This window comes from Pezoporus wallicus, unplaced genomic scaffold (assembly GCF_028554395.1).
Source record: "Pezoporus wallicus isolate ANWC-B61680 ecotype Strahan unplaced genomic scaffold, APGP_CSIRO_Pwel_v1 scaffold_8224, whole genome shotgun sequence".
NCBI lineage: Eukaryota > Metazoa > Chordata > Aves > Psittaciformes > Psittacidae > Pezoporus > Pezoporus wallicus.
The window spans coordinates 52,085-71,609 of record NW_026641935.1 but is presented as its reverse complement, the minus strand read 5'-3'; the positions used below and the strand labels follow the sequence as shown (position 1 = coordinate 71,609).

Sequence of the window (19,525 nt, the reverse complement as noted above, 5' to 3'; positions counted from 1 at the left end):
CACATGGTGCTACAGACTCCTACCTGCCATGCTTCACCCCTGTGCTTTCATGGCAAGTTGGGTGGTGGTAATGAGGAGAGGTCAGTTTCAATACCTGGAGGGTCCCTTTTTCCTGGTTAAGGAAGGCTATGTCCCTTTTCCAAGGAGATGTACCACACATGGAGCTTGCATGGTCCTGGCTTTCAGGGCTGGCCTCCCATTTCAGCTTGCTCACAGAGAGGAGTATCTCCATCCAAGGGCATTTGGCTACACCTTCCTTTTATTGTTAGGAAATGGAGCCAGTGTTCCCCACAGGATGAGGCTGTAGAGGCTTGCCAGGCAACCTCTGTGAGTGGTGGCTTGTCTCCCTTTTTCTGGGGCTGCTAAGGCCCAGAATGTGAAATGCTGAATGACAAACTGACAAACTGGGATATGTAGGAGTGAGGCAAGGGTGTGCACATTACCCTGTGTATGTACTCTGGTACTTACAACCTTATAACTTATAACTAATGTATATACTCTGGTACTTATAACCTTCAGTGGTTTTATTATGTGACAGGACAAGGGAGAACAGCTTTAAACTGAAAGAGGGTAGATTAGACATTAGGAAAAAATTCTTCACTATGAGGGTGGTGAGGCACTGGCACAGGTTACCCAGAGAAGCTGTGGCTGCCCCATCCCTGGCAGTGTTCAAGGCCAGGTTGGATGGGGCTTTGAGCAACTTGGTCTAATGGAAGGTGTCCCTAAACGTGGCAGGGGGTTTGGAACTGGGTGATCTTTAAGGTCCCTTCCAACACAAACCATTCTGTGGTTCTGTATTTTGCACACCATTCTGGAAAATAATAAATACACCTTGTTTGTTTGGTGTAACACTTTCAGGCATTGCTACGGCCAGTGTCTCCAGGACTTACTAATGGTTCTGGTCACATGCCGGTTTCTCAGGAACAGTGCAGAGCTGTGGGAAATTTCTCCTCTCAATTAAAACTTCAGTAAAATTCTCTTAGATGGTTTTACCACAGTAAATTGCTTTTTTGAGCACAGCTGTGGGTTGTGGTGGGCAGTGGTGGGCAGTCTAGAATCCAAATTGTGGATTTCAGCCCTTTTGACTTTGTATAAAAGAAACCAATTTTCTGGTTTTGGAAAAGGACTTTAAACTGTTCTTTGCTGTTGTTTTCATTGAAGAACAACGACAACAACAAAATTACATAAAACCACAGAATGACATAATAAGTAATTGAATACAGATTAAGGTTTTGTCCTCAGCAGATTGTGGGTGAGCTGGCCCTGCAACCTTCATCTGAAGGCGTTGCTTCATTTCCTCTTATAGCTATGCAAAATACAGCACTGATTCCTGCAGACTGGAAAAGACCCGTCATGGTGATGGCAAGGATGAAAGTGTCTGAGACCACTCTCAGCTGATCCCTAGTCTTCATGACCAGCTAAAGTACTGATGTTATCAAAGAACTCCTTTGCCCTCCTTAGACAGGCTTGGGTCAGGTTCCTGGCTGCAGATCACAACAGAAATAGTGTCCTGCAGAGGGTGCTGCAGCAGACCTCAGTCACCACTTGCTTCCTAAAATGCCCTTTTTCTATATGAACGCTGACTGGTGTTTGCTGCCTGGATTTGATTATGGAGTCTCAGCTCTGCAGTGTCAATATTTGGCTCTGTAGGTAGCAGGTAGGATGGCAGATCAATAACCCTCAGGGCCTAAGGCTGACTGTGAGGGAAATCTAAGGAACTGGGTAACAAGTGAAAGTCAATGTGAGCCATGTTCTTAGTGGGAACTGTAGAGAAGATGGAGACAGACTGTTCTAAGCCCAAGAGGCAACCTTGCAATGGGCACAAACTGCAAGAAAAGAAAATTATTAAGAAAAATATTTTCACAATGGCAGTAAAAAAACACTGAAACAGTGCCCCTCCCCAGGAGGCCGTGGGACCCCCATTCTTGGGGACATACATTAATACAGCTGCTCAAGGCTGTGGTTTGTGGTGGTCCTGCTTTGAGTATGGGTTGGACTGGAGGCCCCTGGAGCCCCTTCCCAGCGAAGTCATTGTGTGATTCTGTGCCTCCTCACTCTGTAGTTCTAGGGAAAATTTTCTGCTATTTAACTAATGACAGATGAATGGAGCCATCAGCTCCTATGTAGAGCCTGACAAGTGTTTCTACTGACAGGCAGCTGTGCTAATGCAGTCCTCAGATGCACTGTGATGCAAAAGGGGAGAATTGCTTTTGGCCCAGTGCAAGCCAGTGCTGATGGAACATCTGCTAGAGCATTTTGCAGAGGTCACCTTTTGGTGAACGGGCCTGCTTTTCCCAGGGAGAGTTGTGTGGAGTCATTCTGAAACTGGCCTATTGGGGTTGAGAGCCCCATAACACTCATCTGCTTATGTTCTCTGAGCACTCTACACATAGTTTGTCTCAAAGCCAGTGCCTTCCATGTATTTGCTCCTCCCCTAGACTGCTCTTTGAATACTGAAGACTTGATTAATTTAGATTTCTGATATTAATATGCAGTCAAACACATCCTCATAGAGGATTCAGGAAATCTCATACAGCTTGCTAGATCCTGTCCAGAACTGAGAGTGATGATGTCCCAAAATGGAAGTTCAGTTTTGTTTTCTGCTGGAAATATTTCTGTGTAATAGAATGTCTCTGGATGCAGTTTCTCTGTAGAAAGTGGTGTTAACAAGTATTGACTGTGTCACAAGGATGCTGTTAAACAAGTTGATAGATTTAAAAACTCTCAGAAATCAGAAAGACATAAAATCAATGCATAGAAAAGACAGATCCTGCCTCTACTTCACATAATTCTTCCTAATATAGTATTCCATTGTCTCTCTGTGATTGGAAATGCCATCAGTTGTACTTTTCTGTGGAAAGCAGCAAAAGGATGTTACTTCACAGGGAGACTTCAGACGGTCCCAGGCTGTGGGCACAGTTGTGCTTCCTGCATCTATTCTGTGCGCCCTGGCTGACGCTCCTCCTTAATTTGCGTGGAATTGCAGCTGACATGAAAACTGTTTGTGGCAACTTTCACACAACCCCTGTGTTTGCTGAAAGTGGGAAAAAAAATAGAAAAACAGTGTTTTCCCATTTGTCAGCCGTGAGTGAGTGAGTGGCAGGAGGGCTGTTGCGATGAAGCCTCTGCCAGCAGTGACATGGGGCTGTATGGAGGCAGTTGGGCCAGAAACCACGGGAGAAGAATGGCAAGAAGTTTGACTAAGTTATGATGGATCTGTAGTGAGTTTTCAAAGGGAGGTGAGGATAAAAGTTGGCAAGACCGGGGCAGCATGGCTGGTGGTGAGCCAGTTTATGCATTGGAAGAACCAGCTGTGGCATTCTACATGCACAGGAGTTTGGAGAAACGTGACTGAGGAGGAAGGTTTTGGCTGCTGGAGGAGAGGTAAGCTGCAGTGTGGCAGGGGAGTGAACAACAGTATAGTTGACAGCTTTGCTAGAGGATTTGAATTGAGGTATAAGGTTAATGTCCTGATGAGAGAAACTAGTGAAAGAGAAAAGTCTTCAAGCCGGACTCGTCTTTGGCTGTCATCACTATCAATAATTACTTTTCTAATAACTCTCCAAGGCTACCCCCACAACCACCTCACTGCACAGTTCCAGCAGGACTGGCATACCAGGGTGCCTCTCTTCTGCAACCTCCTCTTGGTTGTACCCCAGATTCATTCCAAGATAGTTTATCTTATTTTATACATATGGAAAAAGGTCTCCTTGATGTTTACCCCAACATATTTTTAGAATGCAGTTGTGCAAAGAATTGTTCGGCAAGGACACAGTGAGCTTATCAGAAAGTGTTGTAGGAAAAAAAAATGAAATGTAAAGATAGTTGCATTGGTTTGTTGGTTAAGCTGATAACTAAATTGACCATTGGTAATCTGTACAGGAATGCAGGAAGTATTGGGTGTTCATGTTTTGCTGAGAACTTGAAAGGGGAAGGTGTGATATTTCACTGTCTGAAAATGCCAGTTCACAAGTTCAAGGACGATTACGGGCAAAAGGCTGTTGAAGAAGAAAATGGGACAGATCATTTTATCTGCTTCTTTGCTCAGGAGGAGCCAATAAATAAGTAAAGCGTGTGCAGCCGAGTGTTTTGAGAGCTGAATGTTGAGGAGCACGTATTTGGTAACACTGCCAGTAATGCAAAGGCAGGTCAAATTGAAGAAGTTTTCTAGTGGATAGGTTGAAATCAGCAGAGGAAAAATGACTGCTGGGTAGCTATTTCAAATTCATACTGGGGCTTTGGGGCATCATTGTAGTATTTCTACCTGATAATAATGTGAAAATGAATGTGAGCAAGAGTGTCCAAGCAACATAATCTCAGTGTAGTTGAGCTGCTATTCCATTCAGGTAATCAAGGACAAAATCACATCCAGTGGCACTGCCTTTCCTTCCCTGTGGCCTACATCACCTCAGAGAGCAGATGACCTGTGCTTTCAGTCCCCAACATCCAGTGACATTTTCTTGTCATTTATTCTATCTAATTAAGCCAGGATGATACAGCAGTTCGTTAACCTTACATTGTTTTCCCAAGAAGAAATAAGTAGTTTCCTTGCTTTTTTCTTTTTCCACTAGTATTTGTGTATCTATATTCAGATACAGCTGGACGACTTGTCTGGATGTGGACCCTGCTCATGCAGAATCATGAGAATCAGTGGAGTTACTTGACTTCAGAAATGCCTGGTGAAAAAAAAAAATCAGTTCTTTGAGGAACTGTTCAGACCACATTCAATTCTCCACAGCTAGATTAGCTATCAGAATTAGGTGCCCAGGCCCCCATTGAATTTTCAGAGAACAGCAAGGCTGACTCTCTTAGAGCCACATTAAACATACAGGGAAACAAAATTCAATTAAATACAGTACCAGTGATGGCACCACAAGAATAGTGCAGTTACACTGAATCATTTTACATCACCTCACAAATACAGCATTATTACTATATATATAAATTCTGTATTAAGCCAAAGGCACTGTTCACCTAAAAAAAAATTGACATTTTGATCTGTCATGCTATAGGAAATTGGGACAACTCTGCTTAAATCAGTGGAATGGAATTGAACAGATTTATAGCCTGGCAAAATTTACTCCTGAATCTAAGTGGAACTAATTTATCCACATGGGATTTTCTAGGAGGATGCCAGACAGCTAAATGTATAGAAATAAAGAAGGGAATTGAAGCGGGAAAACATTCACTGATGCAAAGGAACTTCAAAAATGGATGTACTATTACAGGTCTATTAATATGTTTTGTACCTGTCTGTCTAATTTGAAAAGTTTGGGGTTTTTAGAGTCCACTAACCCATGTCTTCGCAAAGTAGAATTTCCTCAGGATGTGGGTTTTCTCTCAATGTGTACATACAGCCACAGAAGACAGAGAGCCAAAGTATTTATTCAAACTTTCTGAACATCATCATAATTCAAATAATAAACAATGTGAAGCAGAGTGTCACTTTTAAACTGCTTTAGTGCAGATGGTCTTTTTCTTAATTCCCAGCCCCATAGTTAGTGAGCTGAGCTTATTGAACCGCTTGCCAATTCTGTTAAAAGCAGATGGAGTGAAATGGGATAAGGGCAATATTTCAGTGTGGCTCTCACCCCCAAATGCCATTATTGACATACATTTTACAACTCCACATCTCTTGCCATCAGCAGTTAGAATTATAAAGAGGTTGAGCATACTTGGCTTGAATGTCAGTGATCAATAAGGATGCTCATCTGGCTTAATAAGGATAAACTGTTGCCCTTGAAATAACATACCGTTCCAGCAGTCAAAGTGAACTCAGACTAGTCCCTTGATATTAATACTAACTCTTGGTGTCTGTGTGCATGTGTATGTACACACACTTTTTGTTATGCATTTCTCTGACCATTCCCTAGCACCATGCACTCTTTTTGTGTCTTATAGCAATGTATTAAAGTAATTCTTTTGAGTGCACCCTTTTTAAAAACTAGTTTCTTCCACTTCAGGCTGTTGGGTTTTTTTCCTAAAGTCTTTCATTTATAACTATATCTTTCTAAAAAGCACCTAGTTCTGCTTTCTAAACCCTGATGACGAAGCATGATATGTGGGATTTTCAGAAGTGTCCTCTATGAGTGGACTGTCACTGCCTCTAAAGCCCATGATCAAACTCTGTCCAGCTTCAGATAGGGCAGATACACCTCTGTCTTAAATTTAAGACAGACTTAAATTATTTCTGAGTGCTCAGGAAATACTAATCCTACTCCCATGGGAAGCAGTTACCATTTTCATAGAAAGCATGAATGATCTGATCACAATAAAAATTTGTAATACGTAAGCACAGCTAACATCAAGATCACTGGATCCCTGGAGACATCATTTTTTGATGTTTTAATAAACTAGGGCATTCAGTAAATGAAACAGGCTAGAAGTCATCCTCTCGCCCTCTGTGGCCAGATCTGTGCAATCTGTGGCCAAATGACTGAACTCCTTCTACTTACATAGCAGTAGCACGCAGCTTTCCTTGGGGACTTGTCCCAGGCTTTTGCTGAGGCTGTTGTCACCAGGCCAGGCTGTGGCAGTGACCATACTAACAACGTAAAACTATGGGTGAGTGGCTGTGCTGTACCCATACCTTGGCACTTTTTACTTCATTAGTACAAATACAATATGTTTGTGCAGAATGTTCACTGACATCCCCAAAAGTTTTGTGACTTCAGATCAATTTCCATTCCAGGGATGTCCTTCATTTAAATTTCCTTTCAAAGTTGGCAGTTCTGTAACCTATCTGTCAGACACAGGCATATATAAGTTTGAGAATGTGTGGAGGCTACTGGAAGCATCCAATAATACTGAGGCCTCCTGGTAAAACCTTGGAGTAGACTCCTGCAGCATCACTTTCCAGTTCCCCAGATGTCTAGAAGCTTTCTGTCCATGAAGTCTATACTGTCAGTAAATTTTAAATGCTAATAACAGGACCTGACAAATTCTGTGCTAATCACAGTAAAAATGGGAGTTTCTGTGATCCACAGTATTCATTAAAGTCTCTTTGCTCCCTGTGTTCCAGGAGTTAGTATAAGAAGGCCTAGTAATTGATAGGTCTTGCCACTGAGTGCAAGAATGGCAGATCCTTTTCCCCGCTAAGAGCAGGTCTGTGTCAGTTCAGCTCAAGTCAGTAAGTGTAGCCTCACTGTGAAATGCAATGTTCCAAACACACACTGCTGTGTAGTATCCTGTGGGCTGGAAGCAGTCACCCATGTTTTCATGTTTGCTCATGTAATTTTTACCCCTTTGTTTCTTTCCCTTTCCCACAGATTTTTATTGGTGAGATATCAATGTATTTCATAAAGTCAACGCGAGAAACCCTTATTATCCAAGAGAAAACTATTTTGACTGGAGAGTGCTGTTACCTGAACCCACTGCTTCGAAGAATAATACGTTTTATAGGTAAGCATCCTGAGCACTGCAAGCTTAGTTAGTCCCTTTTTGCACCAAAACAGAAGAAAACACCCTGATAATCTACACCACAAAATTAATTAAGCTGTGAAATCTTTACAGGCATCTTCCACCTTAGAGGGATAGTCCCCCTCGGATTTGCAAGGTAATGTTCAAAATGTGCCATATCATGCTGGCTGGAGCTAGTTTATATCCTGTTCTGTTAAGCTTAATGCTTCTTATGGACCCTTAAAGAAGGCTATGCCAATCAAATCCTTATATGAATAATTCCATCATTGCTAGCCTGTGTAAGCTACCCATTTTACTTACAAATTGGTCCTCACCAGCCCATCTCTTTGGCATTTTCTTTTCAGCTCTAATTTTAACATCCATAGCTCTGCCACAAAATCTAAGAAAGTGCAGAGTCCACATAAAATAATGTGGGGGGGTTGTTTTGTTTTTGTTAGAGCTTCCATTGAGTTAATCGCTAAGAAATTAATGAAGAAGTTCTGTCACTAAACCATTGGGGGTTTCTTTATATGCTGCATGCAAACCACAAAGCCTTTTTAACACTGTTGATTAGTCAAAAAATGTCTGTGAGACCTTACTGAGGTGATGATCCCATGGTTCTTTTGGAGCAGGAAGAGGAATAGCATTATAGCTTGTGTGTCCACTGTGGCACTAACAGAAAATCTAGTTCTCTTCTGAAGGCTTCGCAATTCACAGCCCTTTAAGGCTGCCCAACACCCAAGCTGTTTAGACATAAGGAGGGCTCACTTCCTACTTCCTTGTAGCAGCTGAATAGGAAGAGGGCAGCTCTGAACTGCATGTGTAAGAGGCTTGTTCTCACTTCTCTCCTTATTCATGAGAAGTCCCAAGTTCACCCATTGGATGGGATGGTTTGTCTTGTTGCTGGCATGGGCCAGTGTAAACATGGCTCCCCACTGACTAAGAGGGGCTTTGCCCACAGAGCATCACTGCACCTCCCTCCCTGTATACTCATAAAGTTAAAGCATACTTACACACTGCATCCGGCAGAAAGGCTGGGTCTGAATTCAGTCTGAGTCAACAAAAGCATTGGGGAAAAAAGCTAAAAATCTCTGGATCCCTTCTTCCCTATCACTGCCTAATTTCTGAATTTTGTCTGGAAGAAAAATGTCTGCTGTAACTGTGGCAAGGATTGTATTGCTTCCATGGAGCACAGCCCTGGCTGCAGGCAAATATACTTGCTCAGAGCATGCATGGAGCTGAAAGTCTTATCCTGTGTTCGGATTTCCATCAGCAGCAAATATATGCTGCAAAGGTTTTCTCTCTCCCTCTCCCCTCTCTGTGTCTCCTGCTTTATGCATGGCAGTCAGGAAGTGGAAATGGATTTTTACCTTCTTCTGTACTGGGGATAGAGACAAACAACCTGTGGTTCATTACTGAGGCCTGGCCTGGGTGCTGCTGATAAAAACAAAAGACATGGGAATGCAGTTAAAAGTAAAATACCCTTGAACTTCACATAAGGTCTAGGATACATTGATGGATAGTAAACTGCCATTAGGAGAGAAGCAGGGTGCTAGAGTCCACTGGGCCACTCAGGGCTGTTTGAATGTTGCAGCACATTGAGTCCTAATCAAATACTCTTGCCTTCAGGGTCAGCACTAAAAGAGCTTAGACCATGGAATCTAAGCACTTGCTCTAAGCACTGTGTTTTCTTGTAGTTAGCTTTATGCTCAAACATTTGTGAGATTGTGGAAGAGAAGGAGGCAGTGATGATACAATGGACTCTCAGAGAGTGACTATAGATATGAACCCTACTAGAGAAATCAATATTGCCTTTGCAGCTATGCATGTTTTCCTATGAAAAATGAAGTTAACATCATTAGAAATGGCTTAAAGTGTTTGTCTCATCTTAAAATACACTGATTGTTTGCTTGTTTTCTTCTGCAACCTTTTCCCTGCCCTTCAGTAAAATAAGAGAAGTGGAGACTGTTGAAAAGTGGCTGAAATAATTTATGAAAGGAACTAAAAATAGCTGCATTTTTTCATTGACATTCCACCTGAATTTTGAAATCATGACACAGACTGAGCAGCTGTAGCCTGTGCTGCATGTTCAGGGAAGTTAGCTCCATACAGCTGCTTATTCCAAAAAGAGGCTATCTGGATGCTTAGCTCTGGAAAGACTAACATAGATTTCCTTCTATGAGTTTTCTCTTGCTAAACTTGAGGACCATAAATTACCGAATTGATTAAGTAGATTGTCTTCCAAGATACCTTAGCAAGCAGTCTGTCTTGTTGCAAAGAATTTTGCTGCCTATTTAGTCTTGGTACAAATTCACTCTAATATCCATATCTGGTGTTTTCTTTGGCTCAGATGTGTGAGCAAGAGTCTTAAATAAGTACCCGTAAAAAGTAGTAATTTAACTCCTTGGAATACTGCCTTATAAGTCATTACAGTTGGTGTTACTCAAAAGGATGAGAAAAATCCTTCAAGGTGTCTGAGTATGCATATGTGAGGAAAAATTTACTACTTCCTGACCCTGCAAGGCACATTATGGAGAGCTTCTGAGAGTTGCTATCCCCAGATTTTAGAAAATCAAAGAGGCTTTTTCTCCATTCCTGACTCTGTAACTGGAGTTGCTGGGAAGAGATAGGGTTTTAAGAATAGTAGCCTAAATGAGCTTTCCACAAAACAAAGTTACAGATACTTCATTGCATATTCACTTAGATTTTATAAGAAAAGAAGCAAAAAGGGAAACTCCAGACTATCTTTTGGTGATGTGAAAGATTATCATCCTTGGCATACTATCTCCAAGGGATATTTCAGATTCAGTTGCTAGACTTGATCGTTTTCCTCTCTTGCTTTTTCTTCATATACATAATGAAGTACTTTTTTGCGCTTTGTGTTGCATTTCGCTGTATTAGGTTTCTAATCCGTGTAATTAAGTTGCATACCTGCAAAGCCCTGATAACATGCAAGTAGCCTCTCTCCAATTCTGATATTTAGGAGTGCAGCATGCTTTGTGAATTTGTTACCAGTAACTTTTACTTTGGACCTGCATAATTTGCAGTTAACAAATGGTATAAATCAGCTTTTGCTGACAGCTTAATTTAAAGCATAGTGACACCTCACAGTGGGCAGCTAAATAATGAAATTAGGGCTTTATTTCGGCAAATTAAGGTGTCAGTTCAGCAGATAAAGGTTTACAAGATTTATACACACACTGAGTTTATTGTAATAGGCTAGATACACACCAGAGCTCTAATGTCAATTCCGTAGACAGCTGCAGGACATAGTTTGCCTGACCTTATCCTTCTGCCTGCCTTGGATCTGAATTTAACTGTGAAACAATGCATGTTCTGTTACTAACTGGCTGCCTTTCAGAAGAGCTCAGGATGTATTCAGTTGTGCTGCCACTAACCTAGACTGCAGCTAAAATTTCTGTAGGTCCTTCTTTTTATCACTGAAGAGCTTCCACTGTAAGAAACAGGTCACCATGCTGGGGACAAATCAAACCTTACTCTTCCCTTTTATGCCAGGGTCTGAGCTGGCTGTTGCCTAGATAGTTATGAAGCAGCAAGGAAGAAAGAAATCATGTGTATCTGTAGGGAGGAATCTTGAGACTCCAGAGTACTTTCACATTGGGAGCTGAATTTCTTCTTGCATGCCTAGACCACACGTCTTCCTTCTTATATCTTGGGAGAACAGTGTCCAGGCAGGACACTCACATGTGCAGCACACACAAGAGGCAGTAGATGCCTGGAGAAGTGAGCTTTGTGGGGTCTCCACTGGGGAGATTGAAGCCAGTCCCAGATTATGAGTGCTTGCAAGGAGCTTGCTGTTGGGTCTGTTCCTGATGCCATGGCAACAGACAATAAATTTTCCTGCAAGCCCCATCTCTCCAGCTGCAAAACGGATTAATGATACAGAGCTCCTTTAACAACACCCTTTCAGATACCATGATGAAGGGTGCTTTAGTACAGTCTGAGTCACAGGACTATAAATATACAGCTGCACTGGATGCACAGGACCGTTAGAGCAAACCCTTCAGAGATGGGCTGAGGATCAGCATTGCCATAGAGCCATGAGTCCTTCCAGAGACCCCATCCTTATAGTGGAACTCTAATCCTTTTAAAAAACATAGGCATGGAAAACGATTGGGGGAGTGTGAGTGTGCATGTGTAACATGGATGTTTTCTGAGCAAATTAAGTTGAGTGTGACAAATTCAGATAATTGACTGGGCACTGAGAGACAAGTACCTAAATAAACATACTCAGTAGAAGACATGAGGATATGTTACTAAAGAGCAGAGCTTCCAATGTCTCAGGAGCCCTTTAATACGTTTTTTCTTGCCATTTTACTTAAGGGTTTAATGTTTTTTTTTTTTCTCTAATAAAGAATTCTATCTCCTCATTCTCATTTCCACCCCATTTCTCACTTCTCTCTTCCTGATGTCTTTTCAACTGTTCTACATCTCTGAGGGTTTTTTTGTTGATTTTTTTTCTTGTTTTGTTTCAAATCAGTGGCATTTTAAATATAATAGTGAGAGTTTCTATGGAGTCACAGGCAGCTGCAGTCACTGATATTTACACAGATTCAGTGTGGAAGAAGAGTTTGAGCATAAATTGCAGGGAGAAGACAGGATTGTACTGAGGTTACAGTGAGTGAGGAGAGATAGATTCTTCTTCAGGGCAGATGTCTCTGTTAGAAAAAGCAATAGACATATCTGTAGATGGCAACAGTGATCAACAGCCACATAGGAAGCTCAGTAAGAGAAAGACTTTTAGAGTAGTGTGTGAGTGACACCCCAGAAATTATGGGTTCATGCTCGGAGGACTTTCTGGCAACAGTTTAGGGGGAAATGTAAGTAAAGAAATTAAAACTAAACCATTCAAAATTGAAGCTGCTTAACATTTAGATTCTTCTGCCAAGGCAAGTGTTAGTTTAGCTGAAATGGACATGGAAAGACTCACGGTTATGCTGTCTATCCTCAGCATTTTTGAGCAGGACTTTCCTTGTTTGTTCTTTTTTGGTTTGCACATTTAGTCTGTTTAATGTCTTTCCAGCTGGAGATAAAGATATGTTAAAATCTGATCCTCAGTTCCTTCTGGGACTCTGGGGCAGCTAAAGAGAGTAGCAGGGAGTCTAGACCACCCTTTGTCTCTCCCCTAAATTGTCTCTCTCTTAGTTACATTCTACTTACAGGTTTGCCTTCTAGCCTCTTCCTCTGGCTGCTCCTGACACACACTAACACAGCTGAGAGCCAGGATAGTGACAAAAAAAAAAAAGGAAGCCTTTCCAGAAATAGTTTCTGCTCCTTCTTTAAGGCCCCTCTGTGCAGCCAAATGCGTGTGTGATGTGTGGATGAGGAAAAGGTCTGTCTCTATGTAAATGAAATTAACGTCTGTCCATCCTTTTTGCTAGCAACCAACTGTAGAGGCTGTAGGTCTTCTCTTCATGTGGCTTGCACTGTTTACATCTTATCTCAGCATATGCTAAATTCTGGACTAAAGACGTCTTCCAGGATTTCTGGGTCAGAGGGAGCACAGTATGATAGAGCACTTGCTCCTTAGCAGGATGACATCACCTCCCATTACACCTAAGCAGAGGTACATGTTCTCCTATTCTCTTTCTGTGGCGTTATATCACAGACTTCAGCTATATGACCCTGAAGAGCTAGGGGTAGTTGACTTTCCTGTGAAGCCTTTCAGCAGCAATTTGTCTGCCTCTTAAAACCTGGCAACCACATCACTGCATTCTCCCACTCTGGTCAGTAGCCTGGCTTCTCTAGGTCATTGAACAAATCCATTGAACAGATGGATTCATGAGGTACAAAAACCATCAGGGGACTGTCCACCACTATCCAGGCTCACTGGTGTGTTACAGCCTTTAAATCAATTACAGCCAGCCATATCTCAGTCTCCAGTGACGAAATGATGTGTAATCAATCTGCAAGGGTTAAATTCCTGCTAGCCAAATTTACTGCTGCACATAGCTGTGATTTTTATAAGGAGCAGTTTGGCAGAAATGCAAGAAAGGAATTACAGTGATCAATATTCATAGCAGTCAGAGCATGATAAAGGTTTCAACCATGGCTTGCTCTGCTGTTCTGCAGAGTACTGCAGCCCTCAGTGCTTCAGTCTGGGCCAGCACTTTCAGTGCTACCCAGTATTGACAAAATGAAGATGTTGAAACTCTTGGGGTTTTTTTGAGAAAAGCATTGACCACCTTTGTGCCTGTGCACTCCCTAGAAATCAATATAACATTGTGAAGCCTATGAGCTTTTTCTGAAACTCCTCAGTTCCTGGCTTATACTTACTTACACAATAAAGACTGTGGGCCAGACTGCCTGGCTCTTAGATTTCATCTAAGTATTATAAAAGGCTGGGTAATAATCCTCTCTTCATTCCATGTGATTTGCTCAAAAAACAGACAAAACAAACAAACAAACAAACAAAAAACAAACCAAAAAAAAACGAAAGAATTTGGCCAAAGAGCCACATACAAAATAAGATTAATCTCTGGCATAACCTGCTGTTTTAGCAGGCTGAGAAAATACTGCCTTTTTCCTTTGAACTTGCTTGTGCACTTGCTAACGTAGATGAGGAGTTCATGCCAGCTGTGGAAAACCATGGATTTAAAGTATCAGCAGAGGGATAAAGCAAATAAAGGAGCAGTGTCAGTGCTCTTTCTTTGTCTTTTTAACACAGCCACTTAGCAGGATAAATGGAAGAAAGGCACTCATGCCAGTAAAAAGATGAGGCAGTCCTGCAGTCTAGAGCAAGGGGAAGGCTACCTCCTTCTTTGACCACCACTGGCTTTTTAAATCCATGATCACACATTAGTTCATTAATAATGAACAATAATAAACTCATGGTGAGGACAGACAACTCTGCACTCCTGCAGCTGCTCCAGACTGCTACTCAGGGATAGGGCTCTTTGCATCACTACCCTACAAGAGAGGAATTTGTGTTACAGCGCAGCACCATCTCTGTGAGGAAGTGGGACTGGTAAGCCCCTCTTGACGCTCATACAATGAATCCATTTTCAGTTACAGGTTTTATTCTATGTTACTGTCCGTACAAGTGTCCCCTAGATAGGCCCTGAGCATTTTGAAGGACCTGTCAGATGTAGCCCTTCCATTTTCTATACCAGTGACAATATCTGTAGAGCAGCCCTTGATTCTTGTTAATTTGTTGTAAAGCATTTTCTGCTGCATTATTTTGATTACTCCTTGATAGTTTTTGTTTCTCAGACTATAGCAGTGTTTTTTTCTTTTTACAGTGAAGTTGTTATAACCATGGTGGTGCCCGCTTTTATATCACAGCTCTCCTAAGATGTTTTTTGTGGAGCTCCAGCTCTTGGTTATACTTAAACGCAGCCATCTCAGCTAATTGATAATTTAAATTACTTTTGCTTACAGAGATACAGGAGGTGGAAAGCAAAAATATATGATTGTCAACATTCCCACACTATAAGTAAATATTTATTTGTTTTAAATTTTTGTGATAGTTTAATCCACCTTAGTGATGGGTAGGGGGAAAGAGGAGCTGATTTAGTCATTCAGAACATTTGGGTTCGGCATTTCTGCAAACCTGCTGTTCTGTTCCTTTGCTATGTGGGCACTACATGCAAGTGAAGGATCTTCATATATGTTTACAACAGCTGTAGCAGGTATTGGTAACACTAACAGAAGTCAGTGGAGGATGTGACAAAAGCAGTATTGAGCAGGGGTGCTCCAGAACCCTGGAAATGTTTCTGCTGTCAAGAGAATATTTCCTGCCTGGAGCATTTGTGGGTATGCACTCCCAGGGACATGAGCTGAACAGCAACTGTGTGGAAATGTCTTCCAGAGAAAAGTATTAGGATGTTTCCAAAGGGACTTTTCAAATATTGCTAATTAACATTACTATTAGGGTCTTAATTTTTCAACATCAGGATGGTGAATAGTCAAAATCCAAATGGTACTTAACACTAGATAATCAAAACAAGTGCAGTGCAGTTTCTCAGGACTACACTTTTCTTTCAGGTTCAGAGACATTATACTCCCTGGTTTTGGCCCAGATGTGGCAAAAAGACAAAAACATTTTTAAAAACTCATGTACATGACACCTGACTTCGGGTTTGTGTCATAGGGGAAACTTTACAGACATAGTATAGGTGCAGCCTTTCCTATTCACAGCTTGAATCACAAAAACGCTTATGTACTTGCTTACCATTATCAGCCTGTTTCTGAGTCCGCCTGGAGTCACTGAGTTGATCACCTGTCAGAGTTAAGCATGTGGTCCTCTGCATCATGCCTTTGATGCAGGACTCTGCTGGAGTCAGCAGGGACTTCTTTTAGGTAATGACTGCAGAACAAGGCTTTGGTTGCTTACCTTTCATTCTGTCTCTTCCTTTCAGGTGCCAAGATTATTTTGCTTTTAAACCTGTTTGAATAATCATTATTTTAAACATTTTCTCACAGGAGTGTTTGCATTTGGACTTTTTGCCACTGACATATTTGTAAACGCTGGTCAGGTTGTGACTGGGAACTTGGCTCCCTACTTCCTGACAGTATGTAAACCCAACTACACTGGAAATGACTGTCGAGCCCACCACCAGTTCATAAACAATGGCAACATCTGCACTGGGGATGTCGGAGTGATTGAAAAGGCAAGGAGATCATTTCCATCCAAACATGCTGCTTTGAGCATCTACTCAGCTTTATATGCCACGGTGAGTGTCAGTGATGATTTCTAGCTTGTATAAGAGGTCTCTGTAGCTGCATATAGGTGGAGCCATTTTTTCTTAAAATGGGTTTCTGAAGGAAAAGAGGGTTGTTTTGGGGAGGGCTTTCTTCTTTATCTGTAGGGGAAAATATCTCTCTCTCTCTCTGCTTTACCAATCCTAATATAAGCAAATCAAATGCTTGTTGCTTTTGAGGCACTGTATGATGTGGAGGCATAAGGTGAGGTCTTGAGTATGCATTTGGCCTCTTCTCCCTACCCTGTCTCATTAGCATTAAGATGAAGTTTATGCTTAAAAGGCTCCTGAATCACTACTGTTTCTTTTGTTCATATGACACAGGTTGTTGAACATTAAAAATGTACACTGTGCCATTTCAATGGGAGGCTGAACTAGGCTGGATTTTCTCCTCTTGTTAGGACCTGAATTCTCCGTGCACAAAAGGTTGTAATAAAAGTCAGTGCCATAATTTTGCTGTTATCACAGATAAATGGACCCCAGTTGACATCTTGACAAGGTGATGCTGGTATACTGTCATGAAGAAAATTGTCTTTAAGAGTATTGAGAAAGAGATCCACCACTTCTTTGTGTTCTCTGGCTGAAATTTCTGTAATGTCTGAAAATTGATCCAAGAAGCTTACTTACAAAGTAGAAAACCTTGGTGGTTTTGCCATTAAAATCCAAGGACTTAACCTGATTCTGATTTCAAAATGGCTTATCTAAGCCTTTTTCCCTCAGCAGATTGACTCAAATGAGTGGCAGAGTCTGTCTGTTGGTCATCAGGTTTTGAGAAAATTCTTAAGCTTATTGATGACAGGGTATTTGCTGAATATTTTACCTTGATCTTCGTAGCAGGTAAATAAAACACCACATTATTCCTATAAAATCAAGAGGCCACCCACTGCTGTTTCAGCGTCCATCTGTGTGCACTGAGTATTGTGTGAATAATGACAGGTATAAACTAGAAACTCCTTTGATCAGGACTTGTTGGGAAGTGTTTGGAAAGCCTGTAACATTTTGCACACATTACTTCCAAACAATAAGCAACCACATATGAAATAGAGTTCCCAATAAACTCAATATTATTGTAGAAGCTGTTTTCAGCATTAAAACTCTTAGATGGAAGCTGCAGTATCAGGCTTGGTCCTGGCTCTGCCCTACGCTAGTTACATCCTTTCATGGACTTTCCCTGTCCAACCTCCCATGTTTCTTATGAAGGCAAGTCTTCCACAAAAGGAAATCCCCAGTGTTTCTGAGCCCCAGTGTTTCAAGACCGGCCTGCACTTCTCTCCACATTGGAAGATACCAGGTGGAGCCAGGACATAGAGTTTCTTCTGAGCTGCAAGGTCATAAAAGTCTGTCCTTAAAGCATTTCAGCTTGCAGTCCAATTTTAGCCCAGTTCTCTGCCTGAAACACCCCTCTAGCTCTAAAGGTGTTGTCACCTGTCTTTTCTCTGCCTGTCAGTTGGGAGTAACATGAGCATTACACAAGAAATGCAATGTTCAGATCTAGCTCTGCTTAATAATTGTGCTGTGCACAATTTTTTTGCAAGTGTCTTGCTGATTCTAATATGCGTGATAATGTGGGCTGCTGAACAAAAGCGTTTGGTTAGTAATAGCTGTATTTTGCATAAAGCTGGAGAGATGAGCCATGGAGCAAGGAAAATAAAACAAGTTGGACATGAGGAGAAAGGAAAATGAAATCAGCGCAGACATTGTCTTTCAGTGTATAGATGTCTGTCAAGATCTAAGAGTCTCCTCCCATTACTGCAGCTCTACTATCCTCTGCAGATGTCTCTGTACTGATTTGTTGATTAGTCTGCTACTAACAGTACTCCCACTGTCATTGTTTTGGCTTTGTGTTTTGGTTTCATTTTTTTTTTCCATAATCTGGATTTTATATTAGATAGGCTTTTTCTTGTCACCTGCCGAAAAAGTTGAGAGAACCAGAAGCGTCACTTTTGTGATCTCTGCAGGCAGAGATAAATCTCCTTTGCCTGAAGCAGGGGAAAGAGAAAAAAAGGCAGCAAGCCCTGGCTTCCATACTTACACAAAAATTAGAATGTCACCTAATGAAGTATTATTAGTCTCCCAGAAGTATGGGAGGAAGAGATGGCAATCACTGCATATAATACCTGCTCCTGTACAGTTAGAAACACATACTTCCAAGTACCTTTCCCAAGAAGAAATTATAGGCTAGAAATACGCCTCGATTCATTAACACTTCTGGAAAGAACAAACAAAACCAACCACAAATAAAATAAACAAACAATCCAAAATAACCCCAACAACAAAACAGAAAACAGATGATGGAAATCATGATTCATATAAGTGTTCCAGTCATACCATCTTAAGACAACTGTTACTTCATGCTCTTCTGAGAGGAGTCATGGAAGACATGGAAGGACATCTAATAGATGGCAGTGTTCACCCAAAACTAAAGTATTTCACCCACACAACTGGAGGATCTCTTATTGTAGAGGGAAGGTAAATATGTTTGCTGATCCTCCCATTTCCCTCTGGAGTGAAAGCAAGGAGAATTGTTTTACCATCACAAAAGGGTCTCTAGGATTGAAAGGTACAACCAATCACTTATTGACTGTTCAATAGTTTTTAGGATTCTTCAGCTAACCCCTTGCCTAGCAGCATCCACAAATAATTTTTTCTATCACAGTCAGCTGGTAGAAGACTCTGTCTTATCACACTGGATCATGACCTGGCATCTGTCTTTTACACCTGGGAACATTGCTTCTTGACTAGATTAGAGTGATACATACCTGGGCATGAGACTTTGAATATTTGGGAAATTCTGAATAGTAGAGAACACTAGAGCAAATCCTTTCTGCAGCCCAGGTCACTGTGACCCCATCAACAATTTCTTCCATTTTTGTGTTAACACCTACCGGACCAATGAAATTCAAGGCCTCTGCACTTCAAGCATCTGCATTGAGCATCTAGGAGACTGCATCATGTTCTACAATACACATCATTGTCAAATGTTCTGCTTTTCTACTGTAGAAATCTCTGTGGTAAAGGGAAAGATTAAAGTTTGTAAGGGACAGAATTTTTCAGTATTTGTATGAAACTGTGATCTTTCTAAGGAAAATAAACTACCACAAATCTCCTCACTTCCTGCTGAAAGGACAAGACAGACTTCTTCCATTCTGCCTTTCTCATCAGAGATGTAACATACATGCTAAATATATGCATATGTTTGCATATAGCTAAATATGTATACGTATGTATATTTTAAACTTGAAAACAAAAAAGCCTCCTTGACTGCCTATGCTTTTGCCTGTCTGAAAAAAATGGGAGAGGAATTACACACAAAATGAATGCTACTATCACACATTGCACATTGCACAATACACTGCTTGAGTGTATCAAGTGTGATCAGAGCACAGCAAAGAAGCCAAATAGAT

General features: G+C 41.3%; 1 protein-coding gene across 1 annotated transcript in view; it reads left to right on the top strand.

The window, feature by feature from the left end:
* Positions 1–19,525, top strand: part of PLPPR1 (phospholipid phosphatase related 1) — a 131,438-nt gene that overhangs the window by 101,955 nt on the left and 9,958 nt on the right. Inside the window, exons 4-5 of the mRNA XM_057426024.1 lie at positions 7,269–7,401; positions 15,844–16,094. Coding sequence (XP_057282007.1) covers positions 7,269–7,401; positions 15,844–16,094 — 384 coding nt within the window. The remainder of the gene's footprint in view (positions 1–7,268; positions 7,402–15,843; positions 16,095–19,525) is intronic.